Source organism: Medicago sativa, chromosome 4 (genome assembly GCF_051527215.1).
Source record: "Medicago sativa cultivar Bolivia chromosome 4, Bolivia_mono, whole genome shotgun sequence".
Classification (NCBI taxonomy): Eukaryota; Viridiplantae; Streptophyta; class Magnoliopsida; order Fabales; family Fabaceae; genus Medicago; species Medicago sativa.
In genome coordinates, this window is record NC_140752.1 from 29,145,934 (window position 1) to 29,164,736 (window position 18,803).

General features: G+C 32.6%; 3 protein-coding genes and 1 pseudogene across 3 annotated transcripts; 3 read left to right on the forward strand and 1 right to left on the reverse strand.

The window, feature by feature from the left end:
* Window positions 1-4,231: 4,231 nt before the first annotated feature.
* LOC146927575 (agamous-like MADS-box protein AGL80 pseudogene) lies at window positions 4,232-5,244 on the forward strand (annotated as a pseudogene).
* Window positions 5,245-9,369: 4,125 nt separating this feature from the next.
* Window positions 9,370-12,392, forward strand: LOC146927576 (immune-associated nucleotide-binding protein 9-like). Its single transcript, XM_085708165.1, has 6 exons — window positions 9,370-9,532; window positions 10,261-10,513; window positions 10,728-11,005; window positions 11,458-11,622; window positions 11,709-11,843; window positions 12,074-12,392. Exons 2-6 carry the CDS (start codon window positions 10,276-10,278, stop codon window positions 12,275-12,277), a joined length of 1,020 nt encoding a protein of 339 aa, XP_085564291.1. The 5' UTR covers window positions 9,370-9,532; window positions 10,261-10,275; the 3' UTR covers window positions 12,278-12,392.
* A 1,086-nt stretch (window positions 12,393-13,478) lies between these two features.
* Window positions 13,479-14,087, reverse strand: LOC146927577 (uncharacterized). The gene has a single exon (XM_085707093.1). The coding sequence runs from the start codon at window positions 14,085-14,087 to the stop codon at window positions 13,479-13,481; it is 609 nt and encodes a 202-aa protein (XP_085563219.1).
* A 1,447-nt stretch (window positions 14,088-15,534) lies between these two features.
* LOC146927578 (immune-associated nucleotide-binding protein 9-like) lies at window positions 15,535-18,651 on the forward strand. Its single transcript, XM_085708166.1, has 5 exons — window positions 15,535-16,350; window positions 16,515-16,792; window positions 17,128-17,292; window positions 17,384-17,518; window positions 18,132-18,651. The coding sequence occupies exons 1-5, from the start codon at window positions 16,104-16,106 to the stop codon at window positions 18,402-18,404; spliced, it is 1,098 nt and encodes a 365-aa protein (XP_085564292.1). The 5' UTR covers window positions 15,535-16,103; the 3' UTR covers window positions 18,405-18,651.
* Window positions 18,652-18,803: the final 152 nt, after the last annotated feature.

Genomic DNA, 18,803 nt, shown 5'->3' on the forward strand with positions numbered 1-18,803 from the left:
CAAATAGAAAAGTATAATATACCTATATATTTCAGCTTGTAAAATGTTATTCACACATGGATACTGTTTCATGGTGTTTGTGCTTCCTTGGTCTCCTACCTGAGATGTGTGTATATTTCAAAATTATGTTTAAGGTATTTATAAATTGAGAAACTAGCCACACTCCAAGTTCACCAAAATATGTAAATCATCCATGAAGGTTAATCCAAGTTTGTCATAAAATGATATAATCAAAGAGCCAAATAGGCTATTACACAAGTAAGATTTATCTCATGTCTCTCGATGGAAACATTAGTCATGACACTGATTATTCCCTAGAAGTTGTTTCTTTTATCATCTTAGTTTGATCATATTTGATACATAGAAAAGAAATAAGAGGAATTTAACAAGATCTCCAATTGAAAATAACCAAGTTAATAAGTGAAAGAAGAATCGTGGTACCTAGCTGCAAAAATTTAAGTCCTTATTTACCGTTTTGATGATATAAGCGGCATTTACATATCCAATTCTTGAGATCGGTGGAACGACATGCAGTAGAATCATCAGCAAGAATTGAAACAGATTTTAGTGAAGATTGTTCATTAGTATTCTCTTATAATTTGGCCACATAGGAGGATTCATCTCCAACTTTTACTACTCATAACTATTTAGTTTGCATCTTTGGATATATGTTGCATCGACTTGTCAAGTTTTGAGTCTCTTGGTAACTACAACTACTCTATTCACAAAATAATGTTTTAAGAGATTTAACAAATAAACATGAAAAAACAGAGAAGCTATCAAGTGACGCAAGTGACGCAGAACGGAAGCACAGTTCAACATGTACTAAACCTAGAACGATAATAGAACAGGTTTGCAAGCGTCGAATGTAACACCCTTACTTTATATTTTAATTTATTAAATTTGTGTGTTGATAAGTGATTAAACTATTATAAATCAAAAGAAATTGGGTGAACCTTATTTAAAGCATATGACTTGAACGTAGTTTTCGTATTTCTTTTTTAATCGAGAAGTTTTGATACTATCTATTTTATGACATTGTTTCTTGTGCTTTGAGTATGAACCAATTTGGATAAGCAAATTGACCCCTTACACTAACATTTTAGGTACCAAAGAAGACATGGTGTATGCTTTCGTGTTTTTGCTTGAAGCGTGTGCGGGGACGAAATTGGGTTTTTAATCAAATTGTAATTTTAAAAGTAATTTGAAGGATATTTATGATAAGAATATTTGTATAGGTTTTTATTAAGAATTTTTTACCGATTGATTGAAGAAAAATAAATAGTCTTATTTTTCTTAAAGAAACAGAAATAGTAATGATTTTCTAAAAGTGAAAATGATTTAGCGTAATGTTTTGGATAAAATCCGGGACATTACAGTATTGATGATGATACTTGTAGTATGTCGACATGGCTACTTGGAGATTTATTTTTATTATTGATGAACTATTGAGATGATTATTCCACTGCGACGTTTTGCAAAAATTTAGTATGCATGTCAGGTGAATTATTGAAGAAGTAACATCTAAATTCTTTATATGATTGTATCATTTGCGTAATTTTATCGCTTTTCTTAAAGAAACAGAAATAGTAATGATTTTCTAAAAGTGAAAATGATTTAGCGTAATGTTTTGGATAAAATCCGGGACATTACAGTATTGATGATGATACTTGTAGTATGTCGACATGGCTACTTGGAGATTTATTTTTATTATTGATGAACTATTGAGATGATTATTCCACTGCGACGTTTTGCAAAAATTTAGTATGCATGTCAGGTGAATTATTGAAGAAGTAACATCTAAATTCTTTATATGATTGTATCATTTGCGTAATTTTATCGCTTTATGATTGTATCATTTGCGTAATTTTATCGCTTTTAGAGTTTAGGGTGTTACAACGAACACACCACGAGTAGTGGAAATAAGATTCTTGAGCTTATCTGAAGCGTTACAGCTACAAAATAACTCTGGTTTTTGTAAATTAGTGGCTTTATAAAAAGCAAATTCCAATGAATTAAATAAATAACATTTTTTTGGGGTAAATAAATAACGTTAAAAGTACTACTTATAATTAAAGTCACATAATTGAATGACCATAATTAATTGACATTGCAAAATATATTTTTACTTGGACTTTGTTTGAAAGTTTGAAGGGGCAGGAAGAGAAGGGTTTTGGAAAAAACAAAGGAGCAACCAAAAGAAATAGAGGAAATTAGGTCTTTTTTCATAATACAATCCATATCATTATACCATAACAAACTCTTATTATAATCCATAATAAAATAATCGTATGATAAATTCTTAATAGATTTTAGTAATATACTATAAACACATTATACCATAACAAACTCTCATTATACTATAACTAGCGAAAAGAAAGACACATGTGTGCCCGTCTTCCCGCTCTTTTTATTGCTGTAAGATTTGCAAATTATCAACGATATTAATATTTTATAGAAATTTTGTGTGTAAATTAGAAACTATATTTTATATAAATTCTTTGATTTTATAGAAATTTTGCGTGTAAATTAGAAACGATATTTTATATAAATTATTTGATATAGATAAAAAAATTATCAATTTAGATATTTGTGACTTTGAAAGGTAACAAACCATATTTATATTTTTCAATGACAACAATAATATAACAAATATAACAATTTTTTTATCTTTTTTAATAACACCAACAATATAATATTATTATATGAAAATCTTCCGGAAACTCCGGTATTTTTTTTATTTATAGTATAGATATAGATATACTATAACCATATGATATTCAAAATTATTGGTAAAATAAAATCCTATTGGGATATCTATGTGCATTAATCTAACGAGAATATGGTCCGTGATTCATCTATCATAAAACAAAATTGTGATATATCATCATTTCGAAAAGCAACTACATCAATTATTAAATTATTAGAAACTCAAATTTTACAAATTAAATGCCGTAATTGCACTCGGATGTTCTAGATATATTTTTTTAAAAGAAGCTAATTGAAATCTTATAAAACTAAGCGACTTTACTTTCCACCCACGAGGACGGGTGTTTACAGCTCAAAAGTGCCAATTGGATTATGTATAGACATTTTCTAGTTACACCTTTAAAACATCCGGTTACACCCAAAATCTCGTTAATATTTTGTAATATAACCGGAATATCCCTGTCTCGTATGTAAACCCATGGGACGTGAACTAAATTCACATACTCCCTCCGGTCACTATTGTAAGCAAAAATCAACTTTTAAGGTTTATCATTAAATGATATATTTAGTCTATATTATTGACCAAATACATTATTTGATGAATGAATCTAAAAAGTTGATTTTTGCTTATAATAGTGATCGGAGAGAATATGTATTTTTTCTCAATTTGCGGATGTCTAATCAAATTGAATTAACGTATGTATAGTTTATGACATTGAAAAATTGTACCACGTGAACTCGATTTGAGAAATACTCAAATCAATATGTAAACCGTTTGAAAACAATTTAATTGTTGGCATTGGCAAGTGTTTACTTCACAATTCTTCTTCCTTTGTGTTTTTTTATCTTTTGTTTGGTTCTTTTTATTTCACATAGATCAGTTTGTGATGTCCTTCAATTTTAGGTATTAATTAGAAAAAGTCTTATGTATATATTATATATTATTATTATTATTATTATTATTATTATTATTATTATTATTATTACTACTACTATTATTACTACTACTATTATTATTATTATTATTATTATTATTATTATTATTATTATTATTATTATTATTATTATTATATATAGAAGAAAAAACAGTTTCTAAATGTTATATCAATAATATAATAAAGCACTTGATAATTTTTGGCAGTATGATATAAATATAGTATATCATAAAAATCATTATTTATAATAGCATAATATACTATAAATATATGATATTAAAAAAAAGTAATGGTAAAAAAATTATATTGGAATATCTACGTACATGAATCTATAGTGAGTACAATAGACCTCTCATTAGTATATTTATTGAAAAATTCTATTTGTGATACACATCCTTTCAAAAAGCAATAAAAATTTATACATAAGGTTATTCAAAAAAAAAAAATTATACATAAGGTAACCCACCCATACAATTAAATTACTTAGATACTCGAATATATAATTAAATGTCATAAATGCACTTGAATTTCAATATCCTACGATGGTATGTCAATAATGTGATTTTTCACATCTCAAAAATGCCAGATGGAAATGAGTCACACACACAAATTAGCATATAGAAATGGAACCGGAATATCAAATTGGTCTATATAAACAGAAAATAACAAGACATTATTCACAACAACAAATAAACCATAACAATCAACTTTTCTTCTCAATTCTCCTTTTCCTTTGTTATTTTCACAACAATGACTAGGAAAAAGGTGAAACTTGCCTTCATTGTAGATGATGATTCTAGGAAAGCAACATACAATAGAAGGCGGAAGGGTCTACTGAAGAAGGTTTATGAACTAAGCACTCTGTGTGGAGTTATAGCTTGTGCCATAGTTTATGGACCCTACGAGCCTCAACCAGAGATCTGGCCGTCACCACAGGGAGTCCAAACAGTGCTCTCAAAATTTAGAACAATGAATGTGGGGGAGAAGAGCAACAAAACGGTTGATCAAGAGACTTACATGAAAGAAAGGGTTCTAAAGGCTAAAGAGAAACTAAAGATACAAAGGCATGATAACAAGGAGATGGAGATGACAATGCTCATGATTCAATGTCTTTTTGACAATAAATTTATGCAGAATAATATGTCATTGGTTGATTCAAAACATCTTTGTTGGTTGATTGACCACAAATTGAAGGAGGTTGGTAGAAGGTTGCAAGCAGAGGATAATAGTAGTCAACATCAAATTCAACTCCAAATACCACCACCATTTACATTCAATAATGAAGAAATGGCAATGATGGGTCCTAGCCATGCTGGAATGCCGCCTATGAATAATGGCGACAACATTGAAAGTCAATCTTTCATGGGCTTGATGATGAATAGTAATGGAGATGAGTCGGTGCCATTTGGCGAAGTCGATCCTAGAGTTTTACCAAATCTACTACCTTAAATGAATTCATGTATTTGTTTTGCTTACCCTTTGAGATGGATCTATCATAATTTAGTTTTGGTTTTGAATAATACAATGATTTAATATATTATTTTTGGGTATGTTAAACACAATCGTAAGTCATTATTATGTGATTAATCATTACATCTTTGATCCATATGTGTGATTTACTCATCATGGGTGGCTTATGTTTCACATATTTTGTAATATCCCACTTTTATGATACGATGAATTACCTGTTAACGATAGATTAAACTCGTTTAAGACTAGGGGTATTATGGTAATTGCGCACTAAGGGACTATTTAAGGACTTTTAGTCCAAATTTTCACACAATCTTCTTCACTTTCTCTCACTAGGGTTTGATAGAAATTTTGCTCTCCCTTCTCTCTAGAAATCGTTCATCATCATCCTTCACCCACAATTTTTGCTTCCTTCTTCTTCTCTTTGGAATCAATTAAAAGATGGTTAGGGTTTATGGTTTTGGTTAGTGAAGTGTTGAAGCAATCTTCTCTTTTCTTCTCTACTCATGAACTTTGCTCAATCTTCTTCTTAATCCTACAAGAAACAAGAATTTAAGCAAGGCTAGGGTTGGTTAGTTGTTGGTGACAAGTTGGAAACAAGCTTCACCAAACATTCATCTTTCAACTAGGGTTTTGAGCTTAGGGTTTGCTAGCAAGGGCTTGAAGTTGTGTGCATATTCTCAAGTTAAATTAAGGTGAGTTCTTAGTTAGTAATCCAACCATGGGATGTGTCTTACTTGCAAGGAAAAACTTTATATTTTCTAGGGTTTGTACATAGAGAAAGCTACCCCTTTCATGCCATGCATCATTATACTTGTGATTACTTACTCAATGTCTGTTTTACAGGTTCTATATGATCTTTAGTACCATGATAAGCCTTGGGATGCTTGGATTTGAGGTTTTTGAGTGAAAAATACCATTTTTGACAGTTCTGGACTGTCATAACTCGCCACGGCGAGTAAATAGCTCGCAAGGCGAGCTAGAAGGCCGAATGGGGGTGTTCACTCGCCTCCTATTCGCCAAGGCGAGCAGGTGCTCGCCTCCCACACATAATCACTCGCCATGGCGAGCAGACAGTGGGGAGACCCATTGTTTTGTTCGTTCCGGGTGATTCTGGTGTTTCGCGAGCGGTTTTCCTTATATAATCTTTTATATTTTAACCCCTCAAATCAGGATTTCAAGGCAAAGACTTTTAAAATGTTTTCTTGATTGTTAAGCAAGTATTCACATGGTATAATTAAGCATGGCGAATGAAAGTCATAGCATGAGGTGAATGGGTAGCATGCAATAATTAATAAGGGGAGTGGAACTAGAACCTTGACGTAGTCGTCAAGAACTAGAGTGCTAATCAAGATTATATTATGTTAATGTGCGAAGAATATTTTCTTACGCTTATGAACTTGTATGTTATTACCCCAAGGGATCGATCAAGGATCCGAGTTATAAGTATTTAACTCATGTATGTAACTTTTCATGTATGCATATGAACAAGACTAATACAAGATGTAGGTGCTCGTGTCTCTCGTTATCCACGTCAGGGGGATACAGGAGGTTCTCGACCTAAGGGGAATGGTTCAAGCCGCAAGGGACCCGCACGACACCGAGGGAGTCTGATGTACGTACATCGGTCATGTATGGGAGTGTACTCAGGGTTACTCCACCCGGGACTCTCCGTAAAACGAATCAAGATAATATTTGATTGTTCAACCCTAACATAATGATATAAACGAATGTATTCATGCATGATTATGATATGATGATAGGCATGAGCAAGTTATAAAAGTTTACCAAGGATGATCTTAGGATACCCTATTCGTCCGGCTTAGGTTGTGCCATGATTTGATTCATGTTTAGGCTTAAATACATTTAGAGTATCTTAGCAACGCGGTTCTAGGAACCCTTAACCGCCATGGCACGTATGTTGTTAGCAAGCCTATAACAAATAGGAGAGACCTAAGACGGGTTTAGCATGCACGACCGTCAAAGGTATAAGTCCACACACGTATAATCAACCGTCAGGTTGTAAAGAAGACACGTGATAACCATAGGTTTCCCGAGGTTATCACTAGCCTAGGGCTAGGAAGAACTCACTGAGACATTATGTCTCACCCAACTCCATTTTTGTTCAGGTTCACAGGTTGTGCAAGGAAAAGGTAAAGAAAAAGTCTTGGATTGATCGTGACTTCATGGGATCGCTTGTTGTGGATTAGAGATGCATATGTTATATTATAAGACGTGTTATTAGGGATTTTGTATTTCCACTATGTTGACAAACTTTTTGGTGTAATAATGTAACATAGAAGCTTTGGAATGATGTTGTAACCAAACTTCCGACTTGATGTCGTTTCATGTATTTGTATAATTAATGTATCCAATATCAGTTTAACGCTTATTTGAATATTCTAGACACTTTCAAATTTAGGCGTTACATATTTACTTATATGCTTCTAAATTACATTGTTTAAAAAAAAAGTATTTGTTTGATTGAATAGAAAAGTCTATTGTTCTGTAGCTTTCAATACTATTTTGCATTAACCATTTTTCTTGGCTTCCATTTACCTATTAAATAAGTAATCATTTTTCTCATATATTATGCAGACCATGTAAAAAAATAAAAACATTTTCTATTGGATAGTTAAGGGTACATTCATTTGGTAAAAATGTTTTCTATTTTTTTCCTAAAATATGAAATCATTGTTACCTGCAAATAAGAAGATGTGAGACTCTTAGTGTGAACCATTATCATGGAGAGAAAATGAAATGCTAGAAAGATAAATGATACATTTCTATAGATGATGAAAATAATTTGTATTGCATGTACATTGTTTCTTAAAAATGCACCCAATTGTTCACTTCAATAATTTTTACCTTTGATAGTGTAATTATAGAGTCTAAACTTAATTTTTCCACCACTTCATTATAAACTCAGTGTTAACATTCAAATTTTCTCTTTCAATCCTCAACCAAGCTTTTTGGAAATGCATAATAGTGGTATTGCGAGGACCTTCGTGGAGGTTCTCACCAACAAAAGGGAAGGTTAGTCAACAGGTTGATCTTGTGGAGGAGCTCCAACCTCCGTCGTCTCTATTGGTTTCATTTGAAGAAAAAAGAGAGGATCTCTACTCTTGCAAATTGTCTAGTAAGTTTGCAAAGGGGTAGGGTCAGTTTTGGATAGCCTTGTTATCGGAGGATTCCAAGATATCCATGTGAGTCTTTTGGATGGAGGGTGTATCTTGTTGAGTTCTAAGGTGGCTAGGCTGCTATATCTTGTTTAGTTCATGGTCACCGACATTTCAAGTCTCCTAGAGTGAAGCTGAGTGGAAATGTTGTGGCTTGTAAATACTTTCGGAATCTTCAATAGAGTGAATGATAAAACCTTGTATTGGTAGAGATTGAATAGAGGTCGGATGTGTGTGGCTACCAATGGGGGCTTGTGTAGTAGAGGACACAATAGTAATTAACTCCAGTGGTGGTTGTTTTTATTTAAGATTGTTGGAGGGAATTAGTGGTATTTATGTTGGTGGGGTGAGTATAAGGAACATTGAACAAGTTGTCTTGAGATCTTGGAGTATGCTTCTTTCAAGGTCTTAGTTTGATTCCTTCCGATGACAATTTTGATTTCCTCTCGTGCCAATTTCAGTGGGCAAGTCCACATAGAGCTTTGCTCTAGCTTTAACTGGGCCACGCAAGTGGACAGTGGCACTGGTCCCCTCAAATTAGTTGATCTTAGATCAAATACCAAGTTTAAAAAAATAAAAATAATCGAGTGTCCCGTTCCAAAAATAAGTAATTTAGTTTTTTTCATCTCTTAAAAAGATTTACCTCAACAAAAAAAAAAACTCTTAAAAAGATTGAGTGTTTTCTATATTGTTGAAAAAAAAAAAGATCCTTTCAAAAAAAATATATATTGTTGAAAAAAAAGATAAAAATAAATGAGTGTTTTTAAAAAAGTTGTTCTAGGAAAGTGGAAAAGGATTCGGGAAATAGGTTCCAAAGAAACAAACTATAGCGGAAATAGTTGAATTCTATTTAAAGGGCCAAGATACGATCACTTTTTTTTTTTGACAAGAAGAAAAAAAAGATCCTTTCAAAAAAAATATATATTGTTGAAAAAAAAGATAAAAATAAATGAGTGTTTTTAAAAAAGTTGTTCTAGGAAAGTGGAAAAGGATTCGGGAAATAGGTTCCAAAGAAACAAACTATAGCGGAAATAGTTGAATTCTATTTAAAGGGCCAAGATACGATCACTTTTTTTTTTTGACAAGAAGATACGATCACTTGATCAGCTTCACTCTACTATATAACTAGTGTTTTCGTCTAAGGCATATTAGGTTTTTGTCTTGTTTAGGTTTTGTTTATTTTTTCTTGTTTCCTACGATTGCGTTCATTCGGAAAATTCAAAGGCTCTCTCCGTAAAGGTTAGAAACTTCAATTTTGTACCTTCAAAACTCTTGTTTCTTTCGTTCATTAGTGTTTCTTAATCTTTCACGATCTTGCCATCTACATCGACAAGCTAGGGTTTGTTTGCTATAAAGCACGAACACGGACACTGCTAATAAATTGAAAAAAATTGCATAATTCGGTGTAATCATGTGTCGGTGTCGGACACCGACTCGTGTCTGACACTAGACATGCCTAATATAGGAAGGGTCTGTGCTTCGTGGTTTGTATCACTATAATCCAACAGCATAGTCTTAATTTTACAAATCTTAGCTTATTTGTTTGTTTGTATCACTGGTGTTTCATAAATAAGTGTATTCTACTTGTTCTATTATTAGATGTGTCCTATTCGATTTAAAAAATACATAGAAAATCGATTTAAAAAAATACATAGAATTGATTGTGACATGTTTAGATATTTTTAGGTAGAATTGATTTTGTTGTTTTTTGTTGAAAAGGAGAATTGAATTGATTCTGACTTGAAAGTATGATTTTCAACTTTTGACTCCAAATATGATTTTTACCCTCAAACTTATTAAATTCAACTGATCACTTTTAACTAAAATAAATTTCACAAAATCAATAATTTTAAATTCAATTTTTGTCATCAAACCTAACACGCATGTGATGGGTGGAAGTACTTTAAATTTCAATATGTTTAATGCCATCACAATCAATTCCTTACGGTTGTTTTATCTTTTTTCAGTGAATTTAAGTAGTGATGGGTGGAAGTTCAGTTTTTTCTGTTGATGATTGGGAGTTTGCATCCTCACCTAATGATGTTAAGACATTGGTTTTGGTTGGACGTACCGGCAATGGCAAGAGTGCAACTGGTAATAGTATTCTTGGAAAAAAAGTCTTCAACTCGAGGGCTAGCTCTTCCGGTGTCACCACCTCGTGTGAAATGCAGACAAGTGAGATGAACGATGGACAGACTGTTAATGTTATCGATAGCCCAGGTAAATACATCTTAACATAAGTAGTATTTGGTGAAATAGCACTGCTAAAAATTTCACTATTTATCGATCAATTGAATAATCGAATCAATTCAGTCTCCTTAGCTAGCGACCTATTTAGCAACCGAATTTTATAATGGGTGTCTAAATTGGTTGTTAAATGAGTTTGTGGCAGAAACTTTGTTGTATACCTTTAACCAGAAAAATGTTTTTACAGGATTATTTGATTTTTCGGTTGGAATTGAACTTCTTGGCAAAGAAATAGTCAAGTGCATTGATTTGGCCAAGGATGGAATCCATGCTGTCCTTGTGGTGTTCTCCGTAAGAACACGATTCACTGAGGAGGAAGAAAATGCTCTGCGTAGTGTGCAGAAATTATTTGGAAGCAAAATTGTTGACCACATGATTGTGGTCTTTACCGGGGGAGATGAATTGGAAGAAAATGAGGAGACACTGGACGATTATTTAGGCCGTGACTGTCCAGAGCCTTTAAAGGTATTTTATTTTATTATTAATTATAACAATAATTTAGATACTGCTTTTCTTTTTATTGTTTATTGGATTTTAAACATTTGGTGCATTGTGAAGCTGTTTCTATGGATTTATGTTTTTGTAAAGTTTGATGATGACTTTTAAAATCCATAATTAAAAGGATAATATAAAACTTTCGCAATCATGCCTTGTTGAATTTTCGATGCAAGTCATTAGTTATAAGCTTTCTTAATGCAAGTCATTAGTTATAAGCTTTCTTAATCATTTGGATAAACTTTAAAAATTTCACTTTGGCGATATAGTTTTTTCTCGTAAACGTGTTTTCCCAAGTTTTGGAGAAAGTACTAAACTTTATTCGATCTGTGTTTTTATTTACTCATGCTAGTATAATTTTGTATGATACACTTCCTAGGTTTTTGAACTCCATTTGCTGAGTCCTTTTGTTAATAATGCAGGCAATTCTGTCTTTGTGTGGGAATCGATGTGTGCTTTTCGATAACAAAACTAAGGATGAAAAGAAGCAAACTGAACAAGTTCAACAACTTCTCTCTTTTGTAAACATGGTAGTATCACAGAATGGTGGACAGCCTTATAGAGATGAGTTATTCAAAGAACTGAAGGTTGAGATTTTACAAAATTTCACAATTGCATTTCTTAAATATTTAAAAAACATTATGATACCAATGAATTCATCGTTTCGCTGCAGAAAGGACAAATGGAGCTGCAAAAACAACAAAGAGAGGCTGATTCCATGAAAGGATATTCAAAAGAATATATATTGGAGCTTAAAAAGCAAAGGGAGCAAGAATATAATGACCAGCTGACTCGAATTACTGACATGGTACTTTTCGTGTCTATATTTTGTCGTATTCATGATTTCGTCTTTCTTGTTTTTTTAACAATCATTATATGCACAGAAGTGGGGAGTTGTGGGTTCGAACCCCCACCCTCGCCCAACATAAGTGTCCATTGTTTTTTGTACAAAATTTTGGAAGTAGGAAACAAAGTATGAGATTGTTTTCATGTGCGCATAATCGAAGATTTTATTTGATCAATTATATGGTTTTGTAGGTTGAGTCAAAGTTGAGGGAAGCAACTACAAGGCTGGAGCTACAATTGGCAAAAGAGCAAGCTGCAAGACTAGAGGCAGAAAAGTATGCAAATGCTGCTCAAATGAAATCAAAGTATGAAATTGACAAACTAAGAAGACATCTTGAGCAGGCACACGAAGAACTCCGCAAGCGAGATGCCGAGACTAGTTGTGCCATTCTCTGATATACTAGTAGCTTCTTCAAACTTGAAAACAGTTCATTTAATTTTTCTTTTGGATTATTTTTGTTATTTTTATGATAACATCATACATTATGATGAGATTACGGATGTTTTTTAATTTCGTTTTCACGCCTTGCCTTTGGTCATTTTACTATGTTTCTGTTATAGATTTACTTTTGCGGGGAAATGAATCTATTGCTTTTTTTGGGTCTTGAATTAGTCAAAAAAAATTAATGGCCTCTAGTAGTTAATGAGTTTCAGTCATAAAGATGAATCGTTTGCAAGACTCAAGTTTGAATCTTGGCTGAAATAATCTTTGGTTAAACTTGACTTACCTTTGTACTCCAGATTACTAGATAGGGTCCCTTTTCTCCAACAACGGAGGATCCTTTTCTCAAAGAACTAGAGGATTAATACAAACAAAAAATTGTTCTGATTAATTTAGAGATTACTTTCATAGCAAAGGAATGAAATTACGCTTAAAAGCAGTTTTAGTCACCCTATTTTGCAAAAACCGCAATTTTGATCCCTCATTTTTAATTGTGCAATTTTAGTCCTCATTTTATAAATTTTGACAATGCAATTTGTTGACATAACAATATTTTAGATTTATTCAAAAAATATATATTAGATGACCTGAAATTAAAACGAAGGATGTAATTGTTGAGAGTCCTAAAAAAAATGTTAAATTGAATCTTGATAAGCATGTTGGACTAAAAGAATATAAATTGAAATGACAAGAGGGACTTTTTTTTTTGGTTACATGATAAGAGGGACTTAGAGGAAACAATTCACTGCCATGTCATCAAATTGAATAATGAAAATAATGGATTGGTCAAAAAAAGTTGAAACAGGGAACCAAATTTGCACAATTAGAAATACGACGACCAAAATTGTGATTTTGTTAAAAATAAGAGGACCAAAAATGCATTTAAATCTTTTTTTTTAACAAATCAAAATGGAATATATTGCTCAAAAGTAAAGTGATAAATCACTCAAATTTGTTACAAACCACAGGCACCTAAAAAAGATGCCCCCACCAAAGGGAAAAAATAAAACAAATTACATGACACTCATACAAAGGAGTGGGCGTCTCCACCAATCATGAAAGCCAAACGCAATAGGAACAAAGTTCGAAGAGAACCATAAAAAGGAATTCAACTTCACTTTTTCAACAATATTGAGAGGATCGATAACCGCATTTTTAAAGACACAGTTGTTTATCTCCTTCCAAATTGCCCAATACAAGCAAGCCAAATAACCTTGAGATAAGAATGAGCAGGTCGCGGTAAGCCGCCAAGTGAATAAACTGAAAAAAATGGTGCTTTACCGAGCCAGGAAAAACACAAGGTATACCAATCCAATGACAGACTGAATACCAGACACTCCCATATAGGTCACATCCAATGAAAAGATGATCCGCCGTTTCAAAGGAACCACATCCACCAACACATAAATTGTCGGTAGGTTGGAGAACATGACGACGCACCAAATTTGATTTAGTCGGAATTCTATTTTGAAGAAGACGCCAAGCAAACAGTGATACTTTAGAAGGTACTAGTTTGTGCCACACATCATTAAGTAAACCATCTGGCACATGATCATCTATAGTGGTTAAATAACGATAAGTCCCACTGACCGAGTAGACATGAATCGGATCAAGCAACCACCGCCAATGGACATGAATATTTTCCTGCAAAACAACGTTATTTAACAAAGAAGCACACTCCCTCACACTCTCCTCCTCCCACGCCAACAATCGACGCCTCCACACCCACCCATTACCGCCTTCCTCCCACCCCAATCTCGCCATCTCCTCCACCGAACAATCCTTATTAACTGATAACTCATAAAGGCGATTGAACTGGAGATTTTATGGAACTCCACCGAGCCAGTTATCAGTCCAAAAGAATGTTTTACTCCCATTTCCATAAATAATTATAAAATATGAATGATTTAAATAAATTATTCTGATGAGAGGTAATGATTGGTTATGAGAAAGATAAAGACAAAATAATCAATGTTACTAAAACCTATAGTCACTGAAATACAACCCGAATATGCGATATTGATTTTACTGGAACCCGAATTTGAGATATTGATTTTTTTTTTTTTTTGACAAAATATTGAAAGAGAAAAATTTGAAAAAGTAAAATATTGAGATATGGCCTATGGGCAATTATTTTTCGAAGGATAGAAGACTTGTTTGCTACAAATTAAAATAAAATTGATTTTGAAATTAAATAATTTAGAGATTACTTTGCAGAGATTTTGTCAAAAAAATCAGAATCTATTTTGTGTTTGTTTACTGTAATAAAAATCATTTTTTTAAAATAATTTAGTTTGTTTGGATATAACTATATAAAATAGATTTTTTTTTGTTACAAAATAATTCAATTAAACTGTAACAAACGGATGCAATGCTTTTTTTTTTGGTGTCCGGATTTTTTTTTGTTACAACAAATTAAAATAAAATTGATTTTGAAATTAAATAATTTAGAGATTACTTTGCAGAGATTTTGTCAAAAAAATCATAATCTATTTTGTGTTTGTTTACTGTAATAAAAATCATTTTTTTAAAATAATTTAGTTTGTTTGGATACAACTATATAAAAGAGATTTTTTTTGTTACAAAATAATTCAATTAAACTGTAACAAACGGATGCAATGCTTTTTTTTTTGGGTGTCCGGATTTTTTTTGTTACAAAATAATTCAATTAAACTGTAACGTGTCCGGATTTTTTTTATTACAATGGTGTCCGAATTTTTTTTGTTACAAAATAATTCAATTAAACTGTAACAAACGGATGCAATGCTTTTGTTTTTTTTTTTTTTGTGTCCAGGATTCGAACCCCGTACCTTGCATATATTATGCATTGTCCTTAACAACTGAGCTAAGCTCACTAGGACAAACGGATGCAATGCTATTAAGAGTGATTATGTTTCTAAAAAAATTATTATTTTATTTAATTATATTTTTTAATGGAGAATAGTTTGTTTAAATTGAAATTCAAAGATTATTTTAAAAATTAATTCAGATTTTCAAAAGAAAATAAAATTATTAATTGAGTTTTTTAAAACTGTTCTGCTATAAAAGTGGGCAGAAGTGTAACGGCCAAGATACGATCACTTCACTTCAGCTTCACTATATATATTGTTCCACCATTGCTAGGTTTTCGTGTTACTTAGGTTTTCTGTTTACTTATTTCCTACGTTTTCGTTGCTTTGAAAAGAGGCTCTCTCCTCTCCGTAAACAAGGTATCGTTCTTTTGTTCATAGCTTCTTTCATTTTTCACTATCTCAATTCATCATCTACATCAACAACGTAGGGTTTTTTTGTTAATAGTTTTTTTATTCTTTCACTGTCTCAATTCATCAACAAGGTAGGGTTTTTTCAATGACATAATTGTGTAATCCGTAAGGTATTGATTTAGGGTTTAGGGTTTTAGTTCAGTCATACAAGTTTGATAGTGTACTATGGATTTCAAATCCGATGACGGTTACATAATGATCTATGAAGCATTGGCACATACACAGACACGACACACGCCTTGATTAATAATAATTTCCTCCACACTCAATCTTTTTTGATAAAAAAAGTTAGGTTACGCTTTATAACAAGTATTTAAGATTACTATGTTTAGGTGGTATTGGTTTGGGACCTGGGAGTGTGCTCCTCCTCAAGGTCTCAGGTTCGATTCTCTATGTACCAATTTAGGTGGGCTAATTTAGCTTCTTCAAAGAAAAGATTATTATGTTTAGTGCCATCACAATCAATGCATTGCAATTTATTTTATCTTGTTTTCTTTTTTAGTGATATTAATTTGCGATGGGGGAAAGTTCAGGTCTTGGTGCCGATAATTGGGAGTTTGCTTCTTGTTCTTCTATGTCGACCGAGGCTAAGACTTTGGTTTTGCTTGGACGTACCGGGAATGGGAAGAGTGCAACCGGAAATAGTATTCTTGGAAAAAAGGTCTTCAAGTCGAGGACTAGCTCTTCCGGTGTCACCACCTCATGCGAAATGCAAACAACTGAGCTGAATGATGGACAAATTGTTAATGTTATTGACACTCCAGGTAAAAATGTTTTTAACTTATAGCTTGCTTTGTTCCACGTTTTGATAAGGAATCTCACGTCTCAATGTTAATCGTGAGAGTTATGGAGTGTGTGTGAATTGTGATTACTAATTGTTTAACTATTTCTTTATTCAAATTCTTGCAAACTTTGTGTACCATTACAGGATTATTTGATTTTTCGGTTGGAATTGAACTACTTGGCAAAGAAATAGTCAAGTGCATTGATTTGGCAAAGGACGGAATCCACGCCTTAATTGTAGTATTCTCTGTTAGAACACGCTTTACTGAGGAAGAAGAGAATGCTCTACGGAGCGTGCAGAAATTATTCGGAAGCAAGATTGTTGACTACATGATTATCGTCTTTACCGGGGGAGATGAATTGGAAGAAAATAATGAAACACTGGACCAGTATTTAGGTCGCGATTGTCCAGAGCCTTTAAAGGTTTTTATTACTATCCTTTTTTTTGGTTCATTGGATTTTTTGTCATAAACCTGTTTTTCTCCAACTTTTGGGGAAAGTTCTAAAATTCCTTGTATGTGTTCTTATTTAGCTTTTCATCTTGTATTTATTATGAACATTCTTGTTATATAGTGGGAAAAAGATAAGGATACTTAAGCAGCAGAGTCTATATTCTTCTTTGTAATGTCTTACTTACCCTATTTGCATGCTAATAAACAATTTAATGTAGCATTTCCTAGTTTTTGAAAATCCATTGTGAATCTCTAATGGAAAATTTATAAATTATTGACTTTTAGTTGATGTTAATATTAATGCAGGCAATTCTTTCTCTGTGTGGGAATCGATGTGTGCTTTTCGATAACAAGACTAAGGATGAAAAGAAGCAATCTGAACAAGTTCAACAACTTCTCTCTTTTGTGAACGTGGTAATATCACAGAATGGTGGACGGCCTTATACAGATGAGTTGTTTAAAGAACTAAAGGTATAGGTTTTGCAAATTTCACGTTCTCGTTTCTTAAATCTTGAAAAAAAAAAATATTATTGATATCAATGAATTCATCGTTTGGCTTCAGAAACGAGAAATGGAGCTGCAAAAACAACAAAGAGAGGCTGATGCATTGAAAGGTTGTACAAAAGAAGATATATTGGAGCATAAAAAGCAAAGTGAGCAAGCATATAACGACCAGCTGAATCGCATTACTGAGATGGTATGTTTCGAGTCTATATTAGATACACTATGGTCTGAAAAAGTATGAGAGAATCACTCAACTTACAAGTCGGTTTTGTGAATTTGAGTAACGCTCAACCTAAATTTTGAGAGAATTTTTTATAGCAGCTTTATATATGTATTACTGCATAGTGCATAATAATAATTTAATAAGCAGATTTGGGCTAACTAAAACAAGCATTTATTTTTCTTAGAAGAGAATTTACTTAATATTTAAACTTATCAAATAGTTGCATTCGTTTGAACAAGCTACTGTTGTTGATGTTTTGAAATGATGATGTATTCTTAAGGATCTGATTTTTTCGACAAGCATAAAACCGAGATGTGCATCCTTTTTTCTGTTAGTGATACAATACATGTCGTCTTAGTACCAGTCAGAAGTTTTGGTAGTTAAATAGGGGAAATCGTAGCGGGGCTTAGGAAAATAAATAAAACTGAAGCATCCTTAGTTGGGATATAAGAGAACATTTTCTTGTGTGTTTGCATTCTATTTAGGTGTTCTAAACATGAACTCTGTGGTCTTAATCGTATTGATCATGCGGCATAATCTAAGAATGATTTTGGTTTTGAAAAATTGTTATATGATTTTGTAGGTAGAGTCAAAGTTGAGGGCAGCAACTACAAGGTTGGAGGAACAATTGGCAAAAGAGCAAGCTGCAAGACTAGAGGCAGAAAAGTATGCACATGCTGCTCAAATGAAATCAGATGAAGAAATTATGAAACTCAGAAGAAATCTTGAGAAGGCACATGAAGAACTTCGCCTGCGAGCTCATGATACATCATTTAAGAAACTCAGAAGACATTTTGAGCAAGCACAAGGAGAACTTCGCAGGCGAGTGCCAGAAGATCGGTGTGCTATTCTCTGATACTAGTAGCTACTTCAGACTTGCAATGAGTTCATTTTGTTTTTCTTCTGGATGATTATTGTTACTGATTATTGTTACTTTGTGTTGACATCATGAGATTAGAGATCTTTTCTTAATTTGGATTTTTCATGCCTCTAGTATTTTTAAGAAGTTTCTGTTATATATTTACTTTCATTAAGTACATTGTGGAAATATCAACTTAGTCGATGTCACGCCGACAATCTCAAATTCGTTCATTGTTCTTGTATTTCGTTCACTTCAAGTTAAATCATTAACAAAAATTATATTTCAAATATTAAAAAACCTTGATGGAATTTGGTGTGTGCGGACTATATTTTACAACCTTAGAGCCATTCATCATTCATGAGATTGTTGCCTTCGTATTCTAAGACCCTCTAA